The following is a 17,995-nucleotide window of genomic DNA, read 5'->3' as shown; positions in this document are numbered from 1 at the left end:
CACTCAGGTTTGTGGACGGTGGAGCAGATGGACGCAAGCATGCAAGGAAGCTCCCATGTCTGTGTTACCTTCTGGCTCTCTCCTTTTAATTAGGCTGTTATAAGTCGTCAGACAGACTCTGATACTGCTCAACATTTTATGCTCTCTATAAAATCCTCTCAGAACTTCTCTGTCTCTTTACCTTCTCCGAGTAAATGGTTACCCAGCCTGACCTGCTGAAAGATTGCCTGCTACCTTCGTCAGACCAGCTGCCTCCTACCAATCCGACCAGCAGGCCCCGTCCACACCACCACCCATGCCAGACCAGCTGCCACACCCTCCTACCACTGCTACCTGTCTAATGACCATGGTAAAACCTAAACTATCTGCCACTATTAATATCACCACTATTAACTATCATTACTCTCATTACTCTGACCATCTCTGCCCTGACTATATTAAGTTTTACTACATAATGATTAATATATTATGATTATGTTTAGAGTAGTTCAACAGTATAGATGGTTTCAGAATCAGAATCAGAATCAGAATCTCTTTATTTCACCAAGTATGTTACACATACAAGGAATTTGTCTTGGTGAGAGCAACACGTATGACAAGTAACAAAAAACACAGAACACAGATTATTTACAGTATTAAACTAAAGGAAAATGACACTAAACAATAAATAGGGTAGGGGATAAATTAAAAAAGTAAGAAGTACTAAAGGTAATAAAGGTAATAAAGAGCTGAAAAATATATTTACAGAAAAGTTACCAATGGTTTGGTAACTTTTATCAATAATTTATAAATAATTCTGACCAGAGGAGGATGGGTCCCCCTTGTGAGTCTTGGTTCCTCCCACGGTTTCTTCCTCCAGCTCTGTGGGAGTTTTTCCTTGCCACTGACGCCGTTGGCTATTCTATCTGTTGGGGCGTAGGGGTGCAGTGCCCACTATGGTGTAACCACGTTAAAACAATGAGACTATCCCACCCCAATTTTATAAAGGGTAGGGGAGCCCTGCTCAGTTTTGCAAATAAATGAGTTGTAAGGCTGTTTAACAAAATGGAACAAAACCCATTTAGACAGTCACCTCTAGTCCCATAAGAGCAGGAATGCTTTCTGTAGCACTGAACCCCCCCCCCCCGCCCCCCAAAAACACCAAAAACAAAACAAAAATACAGTACAACACCTCTATGATTAATCCACAATAAACAAAATAAAATAAAAAAGAAATCACAAAAAAACCCACCTTAATTCAAACAAAGAGGTGAGGTGCTCACACGAACAAAAAATATAGTCAAGGTGAGCCCTCAGGACACTAAGCAGTCACCCTATTTGCTTAAAATATGTACTAAATAAGAGGAATACCCTTAAACATATATGCATCATCAGTGGTACTTGAAATGCTTTAAAATGGCTAAACGGGCTCTACGAAATCCCAGCAAGTTTGCCAGTGTTAAACTTTAACACTCACAGTGTTCATTTAACACTATCAGTGTACCACTGCAGAAAGTTAACAACAATCTTGTGGTCAAGTATACAAAACAAAATCTAAAATATGGGCCCAGATCACTATATCCAGTATAATAATAATACCATTATTTTCCCAACACCACTCATGCTACAATTAACAGTGATTTGACAATCATGACAGTTAAAATGAAAAGACACCTACTTTCATCTATTTAGTAACAATTCTTTTTTTTTTTTACTAAAGCTCACTGCTAATCCTACTACATACTGTATCTTAATATTCACAGATATTTTATTTATATATTTCTCCTCTTCTTTTTTCAGACTATTCGAACCAGGTAAAGGCTTCTCCTGAAGGTAATTATTATATTTTTTATCTTCAGGGGCTCTGCCCCTGCCATCCATACCAGCAGTATCTGTTAGGGTCCAGATGTTATATGTTGGGTATGAGTAAATCAGAATGTCTATGCCAGCTTGGATGAAGTGCTTTAACATGTCCTGAAGGATGACACTTGCATGTGTTTTTTTTAGCTGGAAAATTGGTGCCAGCCTTTAACAAGCTGGATATCAATGGTGCATATTGCAGCTATGGATAAAGAAATGACAGAGAGTGGAGGTGTGAACAGAAACCTTTTATATTTGCACCATATCTAACTAATCAAATCGAGGTTTAAAAGTGAGTGAAAAACATACATGCATAGTCCCCAGCAAAGTCCCCCAGGCCCTCTGTGTCTTACTAATGCTGTCACAGAATTTAGCTTCAGAGTCTAGCTTCCAGCTTCTTTACTCAGCCCAGCTTCACTAATGTTGTCGCCCCAATGACCCAGAACCCTCTAGCTTTGTGTCAATCCTTTTAATCGTAGTACTGTGCTCAGTATCAGGCTTTGCTGCTTCACCCCTCCCCAGCTTGAGTCAGAGTGACTGAGCTAGCATTCACCTCCACACGGTTAGCCCTCCTCCCCATAACTATACCAATTACCACATGACTGTGCAATGCTAGTATGAGCCCAGATCACTATATCCAGGCCACTGGAGGCTGGATCCTTGCAGACAGACACAAAAGTATCAAAGTATCAACACCACCCGTGCTACAATAAACAGTGAATAACTATTCACTGTTCAACACCACTCGTGCTACAATAAACAGTGAATAGTTATTCACTGTTTATTGTAGCACGAGTGGTGTTGATACTTTGATACTTTTGTGTCTGTCTGCAAGGATCCAGCCTCCAGTGGAAAACCAGCATCTGAATAAACTCAAACATACTCAAACATAAACTCAAAGCATTGCACAGTCATGTGGTAATTGGTGTAGTTACACCAATTACCACATGACTGTGCAATGCTAGTATGGGCTCAGGCCACTGGAGACTGTCCATTCTGCATTCCAATGTTTGCTCCTTGGAGTAAGCAGTATAGAATTGTATTGTTCGCTTATACATATATTTTACAGAAAACAATGGAAGATACAATGTCATTAATGTAGATATTAAATAATATTGGTCCAAGAATTGATCCTTGAAGGACACTGTTAGTGATTGGTAGCAGTTTTGATATGCTTTGTCCTGTGGCCATGCACTGCTGTCTATCAGGGAGGTAATTACTGACCCAGGCTATAGCATTTGGTCAAAACTGATTTTTTTTGTAGGTTACTTAAAAGTAGGGAACAATCAAACTAATACTAACTAATTCAGTCAATCATTAACAAAGGATCTCTCTTTTTAGTATGTTTGAGTTTATTCAGATGCAGAGAGAAGTGCTGCCCTCTACTGCACAATAAAAGCATGATGTGATGTGCTATGGTTATTTACTAGTATATGTGGAGTGCATATGATCATATACTAGTACAGTGTGTGTTGAAATGTAGAGGCTGGTTTAAGTAATGGCTACTAAATAGAGACTATACTTTTTGTTCTTGTCATTATGAAAACATGTCTGAAACAGATTCGGGTTCAACCAGGCTAACCAGTATTAATGAAGATGTTCAGTGAACAACACCCTCTGTAATCTGAGCATACACACCGAAACACTTTCAGTTGATAAAGAGAAACTGCCTCTCAACAAAGAGAGACAACTGGTTTTGTCATACTGCAGTATTCAGATATATCAAGGTAGGATTTTTTTTTTAAATGATACTTTGAATAACCTCACTTATATGAAATCTAATTTTCCTCAAACAGAGATTTTGGTGTTTCAGTGCTGGATCATGGATCAACAACCACAGAGAGTGTGAACTGGGTTTATGTTATTGATTCCTTAGAGACATAAGTGTATAGGTTGTGTGGTTATTTTTTGAGGGGGTGGGTACTTCTAGAGTTTTCCTCTTCACCTTTAATGTTATTTGTTTAAAACAAAGATGTCGGTCATCATTTTTTATGGGAGTCTATAGAAACAAATATATCCACCATTCTTCTCAGAAGTCTGGAAACCTTTTCTCTCCCACAAGCAGCAACATGTTTACTCTCACCAAATAATACTGCTGAGTTTAGCTTTTAATTTACCAGATTCCTATTATAATTTTTCTTTTATGTTTTGATTTACTTTGTCCCACGGCCACACAGTGCTGTCTGTGAGAGAGGTAATTACTGATCCAGACTATAGCAAGGTCAAAAAATGTTGTGTAGGTTCTTTAAAATTAAGGAAACGATCAAACTAATACTAACTAATTCAGTCATTCATTAGCAAAGGGTATATTTGAATTTATTCAGACATAAAGAAAGATGCAGAGAGAAATGTAGGGCAGAAATAAAGGCATGATGTGATCATATGGTGCCATTGTATATACTAGAATGTGGAGTGCATATATATATATATATATATATATATATATATATATATATATATGTACTAGTACTATTTTGAGACATTTGAGATTCAGGTTCATCCAGACTAACCTGTATTAATTAGTGAGGCTGTTCAGTGATCAACACCCTCTGTATTTTGATCATACACTCTGAAACACTTTCGGTTGATGAAGAGAAACAATTGTTTTCCTCATACGGCAGTATCCAGATATATGAAGGCATGCAAAAATACTTTAATATAAACTCATATAAAATATAATTTTCATCAAACAGTGACTTTAGTCTTTCAGTAACGTTGAAGTATGTATTTTTGTAGACAGAAATGAATGTAAGACCTTTGTTAAAGAAAAAGAACAATGGAAAATGGGTTTAGCTCATAATCCACATATACTATATATCTACTGTAAAGTTAAACCCTTAATGTGTGTGTGGGTGTGGAAAAGTATAAGCGTATTGGTTTTGATGCGACAAGTAGACCTACATATAGACTCAATATTCACTGCCCATGAAATTAAAGTTTTGCAAACAACAAACATTAATGAAACATGTTTAATTAAAAACTACAGCATGTAAATATACTAAATAATATCATATTATTACTTCACAAAATCAGGCACATAAACAATTTGAAGACCACATGGTAGGCTTTAAATTAAGATATGGATGTCTGATGAGTGCCTGTATGTAACTTGCAACAAATCATATCTACTGTTTTTATTATTAATCATTTTGCAATGCATTTTTAACAGTTAGCATGAAGAGCTTTTCTTTGCACCTTTAATGATGTTATTTGTTTAAAACAAATGTGTAGGTCATCATTCTTTATGGAAGTCTATAGAAACACATATATCCACCATTCTTCTCAGACACATATAGGGGGTGGGTTTTATGCTACAGAGTCATGTTTGCTCTTACTATTTTGTAGAGGGGAAACTCGGTTGTGAGGCTCTGTCAGGTGTTTGTGAGACAATCGAGTAAGACGTTAGCTAAGAGCCTCACAAGCACCCGGAGTCTCATAGCTCCAGAGCTGCATAACGGAGCCATTTCTCTGGGTAATGATGTTGTAGTGTTGGATTTCCCTCCCCAAAAAAGGGACATTTGTACTTTGGAGCTTGTACATACAGTATAAGTGGTTTAGGTCAGAAACACTCTGGAAAAAAAGTTTTTTCCATCGCCAAGAGAGAGTAAATATATTTTTAATTACTGCAAACAAAATGAACAAAGAGTATGAGCGTTAGGTGAGCGATACTTTTGTCCAGTACAAAGTATCAGTTGCTTATCTGTGGGGTTTTTTTACGGCAGAAACACATTGTTTGCAGCTGTCTTTCATATCTGTTGTAAATGATCTGTTGACAGAGAGCAGCATCTCCAGTGTCCAGTGTGTGCTGGAAGAGGAACAGCTCCATAATGGAGCCTCTTACCTCCAGCAGTGGAGGAAGTGACCCAGAGTGAGTAGTCTTATATTAGCACTCAAAGAAACAGGAAAAGGGGGAGAGTGTTTATGTTCCTCATATTGAAAGTGGACAGATCATCATGGCTCATCATAAATCAACTGTTATCAGGGTGAAGAGAGCAGCATCTCCAGCCCCCAGCAGTGTGTCTATGAAGAGTAACGAGTCCATGGAGCCAGCTCAAAACTTCAGCAGTGGAGGAGGAAGCTCAGAGTCATGGTACATAATCTGGACACAGTAAACTAATGTTCTGAGAGTAAAGCTCTTCAAATATGTTCCTGAGCTTTCTTAAAGATGTGGTGTGTGTTGGACTTCACTGTATAAATGTTGGAGTTTTCACTTTGGTTAATGTTAACTGGACTGGAACATTTACATTTAAGGCATTTAGCAGACGACTTACAAAAGTAACTGTTTACTCAGGAAATAATCTAGTTTGTATTGACTAGGCGATACATTTAAGCATAGATACTACTAAATACAAAGGTCAGTATAGAGACCACAATACTTGGCACCACATTTCACCCAAGTACTCTTGGAAGAGGTGGGTCTTCAGTCTGTGTTTGAAGACAGCGAGTGACTCTGCTGTTTGGACACCAAGGGAAAGTTTGTTCCACCACTTCAGTGGCAGGCCAGAAAGTCTGTGTGCGTGTCGTCAGTGGATCTTAAAGGATAGCAAGTCAAGCCATACCTAAAGCTCAAAGGGTTCTTGGTACAGATTGGCTTTTGACCATTGCCATCAAGTATGGAGGGGCTAATCCATTTTTGGCATTGTAGGCCAGAGACAGGGTTTTGAATCTGATGTGGGCAGCAGCTACAGGAAGCCAGTGAAGAGAATACAGTAGAGGAGTTACATGGCTGAACTTAGAAATGATGAAGTGCCGCTGCATTCTGGATAAGTTGCAGGGGCCTGATGATGCACAATGGAAGACCAGCCAGAAAGTTGCAGTAATCATGTCTTGCAATGACAAGAGACTGAACAAGCACAGGTGGCCTCTATAGGGAGGTAGGCCAAATTCTTCAGATATTGAAAAGAGGAAATCTGCATGACTGATTCAGATTTGCAACATGACTGGAGAACTGGTCATCCATGACAATACCAAGGCTTTGTGTTTCTGTAGACTGAGTGACCAGTGAGTTCTCAAAGGAGATGGCAAGATCTCTGAGAGGTCCAGCAGTTCCATGGATGTACAGCAGCTTGGTCTTGCTGGGGTTGCGTTCAAGACATCAGCAAGACATGCTGAGATGTGGGTAGAAATCTGTGTGTCAGAAGGTGGAAAAGAAAGGATGAGTTAAGGTGTCAGAGTAGGAACAGTTTCTTCAGAGTCCAGCTGTGTGTCTATGAAGAATAACGAGTCCATGGAGGCAGCTCAAAACTTCAGCAGTGGAGGAGGAAGCTATAAAAAATCTGAACAGCAAACTACTGTTCTGAGAGTGAAGCTCTTCAAAGATCTTCCCAAGCTTTCTTAAAGATGTGGTGCCCTATCTTACACCCTGTGCAAGATGCATTGCGATGCCCATTGCTATCAAACACCCTGCCAACAGTCTATTTTAATGCCTTCCACCTGCGTCGTTTAAATAGCAACAGGGGTTCGCACATATATACACTCATGGCTGTGGTGGTCTCGAAATGAGGTGTGTTCAGGTAAATTTCTGGCGTACTGCTATCTTGGCAACGGAAAAAAAGCTGTGCCACTGACTGAAAACAACCTAGACAGACGTGTTTTACACACACATGGACATGCAGCAGTCCCATAGCCATGTCAGGTGGCAGCTATGCAAGTTTTTACATGAACAACAGAATACAAAATAAAACAACATTATTCTAGAGGTGAGGTGTTCCACCACTTCAGCAAGCCTTCCCAGACTGACAGACTGCATCTGCCTCTTTAGCAAGAACACACTGATATGCCCTAAATCAAGCTGCGCGCTGTGTGTTTGAAAGCTCGCCTAAAGGTCTGTGTTGTGTGTTGGACTTCACTGTCTAAATGCTGAAGTTTTTACTGTGTTTAATGTTAACAGGACTAAAACCCAGAGAGCCATCTCTCCAGAGCCCAGCTGTGTGAAGAGTGACAAGTCAATGGAGCCAGCTCAAAACTTTAGCAGCGGAGCAGGAAGCTCTAAGTTATGGTATATAATCTGTACACTACACTAAGAGTAAACTACTATTCTGGGAGTGAAGCTCTTCAAATGTCTTCCTGAGCTTTCTTAAAGATGTGGTGTGTGTTGGATTTAACTGTCTAAATGCTGTAATTGTCACTGTGTTTAATGGAGACCACAATACTTTTCGCCTAAGTAATCTGGAAAGAGATGGGTCTTCAGTCTGTATTTGAAGACAGCGAGTGACTCTGTGATTCGGACACCCAGGAAAAGTATGTTCCACCACTTCGGTGGCAGGCCAGAAAAGAGTCTGAATGCTTGTTTTCCGTGGATCTTAAATGATGGAGAGTCAAGCCATGCTTAAAGCTCTCTGGGCTCTTTGTAAAATCAGCTTTTGATTGATGAATTACAATATTATGCATTCACAATATTGCCAAATGTATTCACTCACTTATCCAAATCACTGTATTCAGGTGTTACAATCAATTTCATGGCCACAGGTATAAAAAAACAAGCACCTAGGCATGCAGACTGCTTCTACAAACATTTCTGAAAGAATGGGTCGCTCTCAGGAGCTCAATGAATTCCAGGGTGGTACCGTGACAGGATGCCACCTGTGCAACAAGTCCAGTTGACAAATTTCCTTGCCACTGAATACTCAATTGTCAGTGGTATTATAACAAAGTGGAAGCGATTGGGAACAACAGCAATGAAGTGTAAGGCCACGTAAAATGACAGAGCGGGATCAGCGGATGCTGAGGCACATTATGTGCAGAGGTCAGCAACTTTCTGCAGAGTTCATCGCTACAGACCTCCAAACTTCATGTGGCCTTCAGATTACCTCAAGAGCCTTATATTAGCAAGCACAATGCAAACTGCAAACTGACACTGGACTCTAGAGCAGTGGAGACATGTTCGCTGGAGTGGCGAATTACGCTTCTCCCTCTGGCAATTCAATGCTTTGTGCCAAGTGTAAAGTTTGGTGGAGGGGGGATTATGAGGTGGGGTTGTTTTTCAAGCGATGGTTCAACCCCTTAGTTCCAGTAAGAGGAACTCTTAATGCTTCAGCATACCAAGAGATTTTGGTAAATTTCATGCTCCCAACTTTGCGGGAACAGTTTGGGAATGTTCCATATAACTTGACTAGCCGATAGAACACCTTTGGGATAGATTAGAGAGGCAACTGTGAGGCAGGCCTTCTCATCCAACATCAGTGTCTGACCTCACAAATGTGTTTCTGGAAGAATGGTCAAAAATTCTCAGAAACATACTTCTAAAACTTGTGGAACGCCTTCCTAGGAGATGTCATATTAAACCCTATGGGTTAAGAATGAGATGTCACTCAAGTTCATATGTGTGTGAAGACAGGCGAGCGAATACTTTGCATAGAGGCAGAAGTGGGATATGGTTGGATAGAATTCATGATAATATATTCCAAAAAAGAGATGCTGTGCCAATACATGAAAAAGTGTAATTAAAACCAAAATGCAACGGTCTATAAATCTAATATTTTTTTTGTATTTTGCAAACACATTTTACACATTCCCAACCTGTATGTGGGCACATACTTCAAATGACAAGTTATATATTAGTTTCATATAGATTTTTAATAGTTAGCAGATAATGATTAATGATTAGATACTGAATACTTAGTAGGTACGGAATTATACTTATTCAACAGTCTGCTTTAAACATTTGATGTGCCTGTTTTACAGTTTCTAATTAAAGTTAATTTTTTTAATCTTTAACTTTAATCTTTATCATTATTCTATTTAAAGTGTTTAATTACACTTCAAGTTGTAATCAGCAAAAAAGAGCTGACAATTATTATAATCCTTATTTTTACAACTATTATTGAAAATATCATTTGTGTTTGATTGTTGATGGTATGAACAGATGTGAGCTGCTATATCAGCTGATTTATTCATATACATCACACCGTGTATTTCTAAATTGTCCACAGCATCCAAAAGAAGAAAAGAAACATTCCCAGGGACAAATTGGAGCATATATTCAAAGTAAGTCTCTAAGTAGTTTTCCATTTTTCAGTTTAATTCTGCCTGCCTTTTTTTTCTGTGCATAATGCAATCCCCTGGTGTATTTTAACTGCAACAGTGTTAATATGAATATTTTTAGGTGCTGTTCAGTAATATGATGTTTAGGTCATTTCACACATCACATCCAGAACTCCTCCACTCCTCAGAGCAGTCTCTCTTCAGTTTAGCAGATTGCTCTGCGTTCAGATCATCTCTCTGTGTAATGGTATAGCTTTAGTGATTCTCTGATGTTTGTTCCTTATCAGAAGCTGCAGCAGAAATTTATCTCTCTAGTGAAGACCGAGCTGACCACATTCATGAAGCTACTGAGTGCAGATTACCCAGCAGGCTCTGAAAGAGAAGTGGAGGATGAGGATGATCAGAGAGTGGGGAGAGAGGGGGTACTGAAGATAACACTGCACATCTTGAGGAACATGAATGAGACAGACCTCGCTAACACACTAGAGAGCAGTAAGAGTACTGGTTCATTATGATGGGTAAAAACTGTGCTAATATATTTCCTTAGTAAAGTTCTGCTTTTCAAAGGGAACAAAAAACTATATTTAATTGGATTTTGTGATGTAGGATAATCAAACCATCAACTGCATTCCTTAAACCTACCACTTAAATATTTTATACTACATCACTAAAACTGCTAAAACAACTATAGCTGCTCCAACAACACACTACAATATTTATATTTTAAAATAATTTATTTACTGCATCACAGAGTACTACACAGGGGTCTTTAATGTATGACCACAGCTGATCACATGTATCTTAACATCTTACTCTGTTTTCAGAAATGGCCCCAGCTTGTCATAAAAAGCTGAAATCCAAACTGAGGGATAAATGTCAGAGAATTAATGAAGGAATCTCTGGCCATAGAAACACAACACTTCTGAATGAGATCTACACAGAGCTCTACATCACAGAGGGAGGAGGTGGGGATGTCAATCAGGAACATGAGGTGAAGCAGATTGAAACTGCATCCAGGAAAAGGGCAACACAGGAGACACCAACCAAATGCAGTGATATCTTTAAATCATTACCAGAAAAGAACCGTCCCATCAGAACTGTACTGACTAAAGGAGTTGCTGGAATTGGAAAAACAGTCTCTGTGCAGAAGTTCGTTCTGGATTGGGCTGAAGGAAAAGAAAACCAGGATGTTCTCTTCATATTTCCACTTCCTTTAAGAGAACTGAATCTGATGAAGGAGAAGAAGCTCAGTCTGGTGAATCTTCTTCATTGTATCTTTCCAGAAACACAAGATTTAAAACCAAGACATTTTAAGAGCTACAAAATCATCCTCATCTTTGATGGTCTGGATGAGTGTCGACTGCCTCTAGATTTCCAGAACAATGAGAACTTGGTGGATATAGAAGAGCAAACCTCAGTGGATGTTCTGCTGACGAACCTCATCAGGGGGAATCTGCTTCCCTCAGCTCTCCTCTGGATCACCTCTCGGCCAGCAGCAATCAGTCTGATCCCTCCGGAGTGTGTTGATCTGGTGACAGAAGTGCAGGGTTTTAGTGACCCTCAGAAACAAGAGTACTTCTATAAGAGGATCAGTGATCAGGACCTGGCCAACAAAGTCTTTACACACATCAGGTCTTCAAGAAGCCTCTACATCATGTGCCACATACCGGTCTTCTGCTGGATAGCAGCCAGTGTTCTGGAGAGAATGCTTAGTGATGCTGAGAGTGGAGAAATCCCCAAAACTCTGACGCAAATGTTCACACACTTCCTGATCTTTCAGATCAAACACAAGAGCCAGAAGTACAGTGGAAAAAGTGACCTTGATCTTCACCAGACTAGAGAAAGTATTCTGGCTCTGGGGAAACTGGCTTTCCAGCAGCTTGAAAAAGGAAACCTAATCTTTTATGAGGAAGACCTGATGGAGAGTGGCATTGATATTAGAGAAGTGTCTGTGTACTCAGGAGTGTGCACCCAGATCTTCAGAGACGAACATGAGCTGCACCTGGGGAAGGTCTTCAGCTTTGTACATCTGAGCGTTCAGGAGTTTCTTGCTGCTATATATGCATTTCTCAACAGAAAGGTTTTGAATCAGCCAACCAGTACACTCTCCAAGCCTTTCAGCAGGTCAACGATGAGTGACTTTCTCAATAGTGCAGTGGACAAAGCCTTAGAGAGTGAGAGTGGACACCTGGACCTGTTTCTTCGCTTCCTTCTGGGTCTCTCACTGGAGTCTAGTCAGACTTTATTACAAGCTGTTCTGACACCAATAGAGAGGGGTTCTCACAGCAACGAGGATACAGTCAAACACATCAAGGAGAAGATTAAGGAAAACGCCTCTCCAGAGAAATCCATCAATCTGTTCCACTGTTTGAATGAACTGAATGATCACTCTCTAGTGCAGGAAGTGCAGAAATACCTGAGGAGAGACAGTGAATGTTCAATTCACCAGGCCAGTCTCTCTGTGGCTCAGTGGTCAGCTCTGGTGTTTATACTGCTGAACTCAGAAGAAGAGCTGGACGAGTTTGACCTCAGTAAATATCAGCCATCAGAGGAGTGTCTTCTGAGGCTACTGCCAGTAGTCAAAGCATCCAGAAGAGCTCTGTGAGTATTTTCATTCAGGGGTTTACACAGTTGTTATTGAATTGCTGATGTTTCAAATAGTGGATTAGGGTTGACATAGAAATACTTTGGAACTCTTTCCTCTTGTATATGAAGTAAGGAGTAATAATAATAATAATAATATTAATAATAACAATCATCATCATAATATATTTGTAAAGTGATTTATAAAAAATTTTATAAAATTGAATTGGAATGAACATGGAAATGACTACACATCAGACTGTCATGCCAGGAAAGGCGTGGCAGGGAAAACACAGGGAAACACTTGCAGGGTTGGACGATGCAAGAACTAATCAGGGGTACAGCAAACTTAAGGTCATAACAATAAACAGAACGTGGCAACACAGTTTGGGCAACGTAAGGAACTGGAGGGCTCTGAGCGGTATAACAGGGAAATACACAAACTGAACAACCATGAACTAGGGAGTAGTGATGGGGGTACAAAACAAAACAAAAAAATAAACTAAGAACTGCGAAGCTAAGCTTCAGACTAAACAACAAAACAATGGATCAGAACTGGGAAGCTAAGCTTTGGTCTAAGAAAAGAAACAATGAACTCAGAACTGCGAAGCAAGTCTTTGGACTAAACAACAAAACAATGGATCAGAACTGCGAAGCTAAGCTTCGGTCTAAACAACAAAACAATGGATCAGAACTGCGAAGCTAAGCTTCGGTCTAAGAAACAAAACAATGAACTCAGAACTGCAAAGCAAGGCTTCGGACTAAACAACAAAAAAGGACAGCTAACAACAAACTTGATCTAAATAACAGGCCAGACAAGGAAACGTGGACAACATTAGTCAGACCAAACATGAAACAGCAAGATCTATGTACTTCCCCTCTGAGCAGACCATAGAACGCTGTGGTACAGAGGTTGCAACAGAGCTAATTCATGGCTTATGATGCCCCAGTCCCAGGTATTCGCTGTTCGTTTGATGAGGGAAGCCGGAATCCCAGTTCCTTAACAGATGACACTGAATAAATATATGTATAGGATGACATCAAAATGTCAAGTTATGACAGATTTTATGGAGGGAGATGCTACACAAGAGAAATTAGATGTTTTAATGTTGGATTTGAAAGTTTGACTGTTGAATGTATGGTGGGAGCGTGTTCAAGAGGCATGGATTGCAAGTTTGGATTGCCTTGTCCACCAAGGCTATGGAATTTGGAAGAGGGAATGATAAACAGTCCAGTTGAAGAAGATCCGAGATTATAGTCTATATAAATTTCATATCTGTTCCATATATCATTACAATTAATGACATATGGATATGTTTAAAAGAGTGGATCACTCTAGTTTAACAACAAACTCTGAAATTCAAAGTCCAGATTTTACTGACATAGTGGTTCACAGATGAATTCTGTTTCTGCTCGGATTGTACAGTTTCACTTAAATATTCCTCTTTGACTTCATTGTAAAATCCATTATGTATATCCTTTCGTTGCAGACTAGCTTCATGTCACCTAAAACAAAAGGCTTGTGAAACTCTGGGATCAGTTTTAAACCTGGAAAACTCCCTGAAAGAGCTGGACCTTACTAACAATGACCTGCAGGATTCAGGAGTGGAGCTGCTCTCTGCTGGACTGAGTAGTTTACACTGTGAACTGGAGACACTCAGGTCAGCTTTGTTTATTTGGTCTACATTCATAAATATAAGACTGTGACATTTAACAACCGTGTTTTTCAACAGATGTTTTTATTTCATCCACATTTCCCTCTCTTTCCTTTAACCCTGCTCATGTCATTTTATCCAGTTCTCAGTTCCCTATCTAGTGCAGTTGGTTCTTCTCAGGGTTCTTCCTCACACTCACAGTTTTACGTTTTGAGTTTTAACTTGTTGTGGACCACAACAACCATTATCCACACTACTGAACTATTGGAAGTAGTGGTGTGACCCAAGAAGGTGTGGCAGTGCTGGGTCACAGTAGAACAATGGGGTTACCTCAGTGTCACTGTGTCTGAGACATTCAAAGAACAATGACCAAACCAGGGACGTGAATTGCAGTGCACTGTCAAATACAGTATTTTCTAGAAGGTCAATAAACTGCGTGTTTATTGTTCTAAGTGTTTTTAGATAAACACTGTCTGAAATGCAGTAAGTGGAGCAAGTAAGCAAGTAGGTAAAGTAATTAACCTAATCCCTTTGGGAAATCTATCAATAACTGTAAAAATGACAGTATTGTCAAGTCCATCACAAAATCAATAGCTAAATGTGACTGGGACTGAGATAGAGCAGGTAAGGGGCAGCTTAAGAGTTTTACACTGACAAACCTGGATACATAATATTCAGATACATAAAATAGCCACATCTTGCCTAAATATCAAACAAAATTTAAGACATTAGTGCAATCATAAGCCATGAGCCATAAGTTCAAGATTAGTGCTAATTTAAGTACTTTCGAAAGAGATGGGTCTTCAGTCAGCTTTAGAAGACAGGACGTGATCCTGGGGAAGTTCATTCCACCACTTTGGTGTCAGTACAGTTTGCACTCTTGTCTTTTATACATCTTGAAGGACTCTTCGTATGACTTTGACCATTGCCATCAGGTAAAGAGGCTGGTGCATTTTTGGCTTTGTAGGACAGCTCAAGGTTTTGAATCTGTTGCGGGCAGCTGCAGGAAGCCACTGAAGTGAATACAGCACAGGAGGAAACATGACTGAACTTAGGAACACTAAAGACAAAGTCATTCTGCCATATTCAGGTTCATTTGCTAGGGTCTGATGGTACGTATAGGAACACCACACAGAAAAAATTGGAACAGTCAAGTCTTGAATGATGAGGTTACTGAACAAGCACCAGTTAAGACTGCACAAGATAGTTTTGCGACCTTATTCGAAAACAAATACTGGTCATGCACGACAACACCAAAGCATCACGCTTCTGCAGGTTGAGTGGCCATTAAGAAGCCAAGTTTGCCATGAAACCAAACTGTTATCATATTGGGTGATGGACCAGATGTTTACAGATAAATAAGACATAAACGTGTTTACTGCGAAAAGGTAAAACAGTAAATCAAAAGCGAGTGCAGCGAGTGATCAATGCAAGGTAAAAGGGTAACTGAACAAATATATATATATATATATATATATATATATATATATATATATATATATATATATATATATATATAAGCACATCAGTTTGAGGCTTAAGTATTCAGGACATTATAAAGATAATGTAATAGACGTTCATATTGCAGAATGCTCCAATTACCTTAAAATGGAAACATCAATGTTCATAATAATGTAAGACTCACTTTCAGCAATTTTAAAAATGAGTGTAAAATCTGTTGTGTTTATTCTCCTTTTGCAGATTAGCTTTCTGCAATGTTGGTGTGGATACGTGTAAAAGTCTGGGATCAAGTTTACATCTGGAAACGTCCCTGAAAGAGTTGGACCTTAGTAACAATGACCTTCAGGATTCAGGAGTGGAGCTGATCTCTGCTGGAATGAAGAGCTCACACTGTAAACTGCAGATTCTCAGGTCAGTGTTTATGTTTATTCATTCTAGAACAATAAAATGTGTTTTGTGCAATGTAATGTGTTTTGCCAAGATGTTTTTTGTAATTTTACTACTGGACGTCTGTAAAATATGTGATTCACATAGGAAATCTTGGCATAAATGATGGGATGGGAGTGGCTACTCAAAAATCTTATATCCCACAGCATTAATGAAATTCTAGTTTAAATTTTAATATATTACATATAACATACATGCAGGCTATAGGCTATGCTAAACAATGACTTCTAACAATGATCTAAAGCTGCCAGCGGTGTATCACCTCTGGAAAGTCCTTTGTTGCATCATCTGGATTTAACTGATGTTTGCCACTTGAACAACTTGAGTTATCTGTGCCATGCACAAAGAAATGAAATGCCTCGAGCACCTCCAAGATCAAGAAAAAATCCTTTTCCACAGGAAATGATGGAATATTTACCCACATGTTGATTGACACAGATTGACATGATTTACACAGGGGGTTATTTTTATGGCCTACAGAAAGTAAAAAGCACCAGTTACGGTGTAGCTTGCTCATTAAGGGACAAAGTGTTGTGTATTCTAAATCATTATTTGTAGTTTTTGAACTAATTTCAGTTGTCCTTTATTATCTACTCTATCAATAAGTCTTATTACTCAATAATGGATGATTTTCTTTAAATTGAGATGTTATTTTTCACCACAGGGTTTCTACATTTATTATGTTTAATTGTCTATTTGATAGCAAAGTGTATCATCATCTCTCTCAATATGTCACTTATGCAGATTATCTGGTTGTATGGTCACAAAGAAAGGCTGTTCTTTTCTGGATGCAGCTCTGAGTTCAAACCTCCTCCACCTAAAAGAACTGGATCTAACCTACAATCACCCAGGAAAGTCAGGAAAGAAGCTGCTCTTGGCTAGACTGAAGGATACACAATGCACATTGAGGTATGGACACCTATATGTAGTGGAGTGTGTGTGCGTGTGAGAGAGAGAGAGAGAGAGAGAGAGAGAGAGAGAGAGAGAGAGAGAGTTTCCACTAGTTTCCAATCACACTCTCCTATATGTGTGTGTATGTGTGTGTGTCTCTTTAGAGTGGAACATGGAGGGGACATGAGAATCAAACCAGGACTAAAGAAATGTAAGTTCTCTCTCGCTCTCTCTCTCTCACACACACACACACACACACACACACACACACACACACACACACAGAGTCACTCTCACAAGTGTTTCTTCTCTATGTTCAGATGCCTGTGAACTCACACTGGACCCAAACACAGCACACAGACGTCTCTGTCTGAGTGAGGGGAACAGAAAGGTGGTATGTGTGGAAGAGGAGCAGTCATATCCTGATCATCCAGAGAGGTTTGAAGTGTGGCGGCAGGTGATGGGCAGAGAGACAGTGAGTGGACGCTGTTACTGGGAGGCTGAGTGGAGCGGATGGGGAGCTGATGTAGTTCTGACGTATAAAACTATCAGCAGGAAAGGAGGCGGTAATAACTGTGGGTTTGGACGGAATGAAAACTCCTGGATGCTGACCTGCTGTGATGGCAGATACACTGCTTATCACAACAACAACAGAACTGTTCTCCAGTCTCCTCCTTCCAACTGTAAGAGGATAGGAGCGTATGTGGACTATCTGGCCGGCACTCTGTCCTTCTACAGCGTCTCCTCGGACACACTCACCCACTTGCACACATTCAACACAACATTCACTCAACCCCTCTATGCTGGATTTGGTGTTGACCAGGCATCCTTAGTTCGTCTGTGTGAGATAGAATAAATGTTTTTGTTTGTGTGGGTGTGGGTAGGGCACTGTTACGAAGCCTATATGACACATAATCTCTGACTAAACATAAACAAACTTCTATAAATGGCACAAACCTACATCAACTATCATAAAGGCTGTTTACAGCGACTGTGATGTCAAGTTGACGTAACTAAAAAAACATGTCATCTGACTTCATAGCTCTTTTTGGGTTTTTGGTGTATCGTTGTGTCAAAGTGGCTCACTGCTGTGACACAGCTTACCAAACGAGGCAGTTGGTAAACCTGAACAAAAG

At 39.6% G+C, this 17,995-nt stretch overlaps 1 protein-coding gene across 3 annotated transcripts; it reads left to right on the top strand.

The window, feature by feature from the left end:
- The first annotated feature begins 5,846 nt into the window (after positions 1-5,846).
- On the top strand, positions 5,847-17,715 carry LOC140539763 (NACHT, LRR and PYD domains-containing protein 3-like). Of its 3 annotated transcripts, XM_072662521.1 has the most exons (10): positions 5,847-5,929; positions 7,730-7,831; positions 9,771-9,825; positions 10,110-10,314; positions 10,647-12,423; positions 13,896-14,066; positions 15,762-15,932; positions 16,713-16,877; positions 17,024-17,070; positions 17,180-17,715. In XM_072662521.1, exons 1-10 carry the CDS (start codon positions 5,862-5,864, stop codon positions 17,713-17,715), a joined length of 3,297 nt encoding a protein of 1,098 aa, XP_072518622.1. In that variant the 5' UTR covers positions 5,847-5,861. The 3 variants fall into 3 exon arrangements, with proteins under 3 accessions (XP_072518622.1, XP_072518623.1, XP_072518621.1); XM_072662522.1 differs by lacking the exon at positions 13,896-14,066; XM_072662520.1 differs by lacking the exons at positions 5,847-5,929; positions 13,896-14,066 and adding an exon at positions 7,049-7,104 and having other exon boundaries at positions 7,718-7,831.
- Positions 17,716-17,995: the final 280 nt, after the last annotated feature.

The sequence above is a fragment of the Salminus brasiliensis genome, chromosome 18, assembly GCF_030463535.1.
Source record: "Salminus brasiliensis chromosome 18, fSalBra1.hap2, whole genome shotgun sequence".
Taxonomy (NCBI): Eukaryota; Metazoa; Chordata; class Actinopteri; order Characiformes; family Bryconidae; genus Salminus; species Salminus brasiliensis.
The sequence above is the reverse complement of the archived record's forward strand: the minus strand, read 5'-3'. Positions and strand labels throughout refer to the sequence as shown.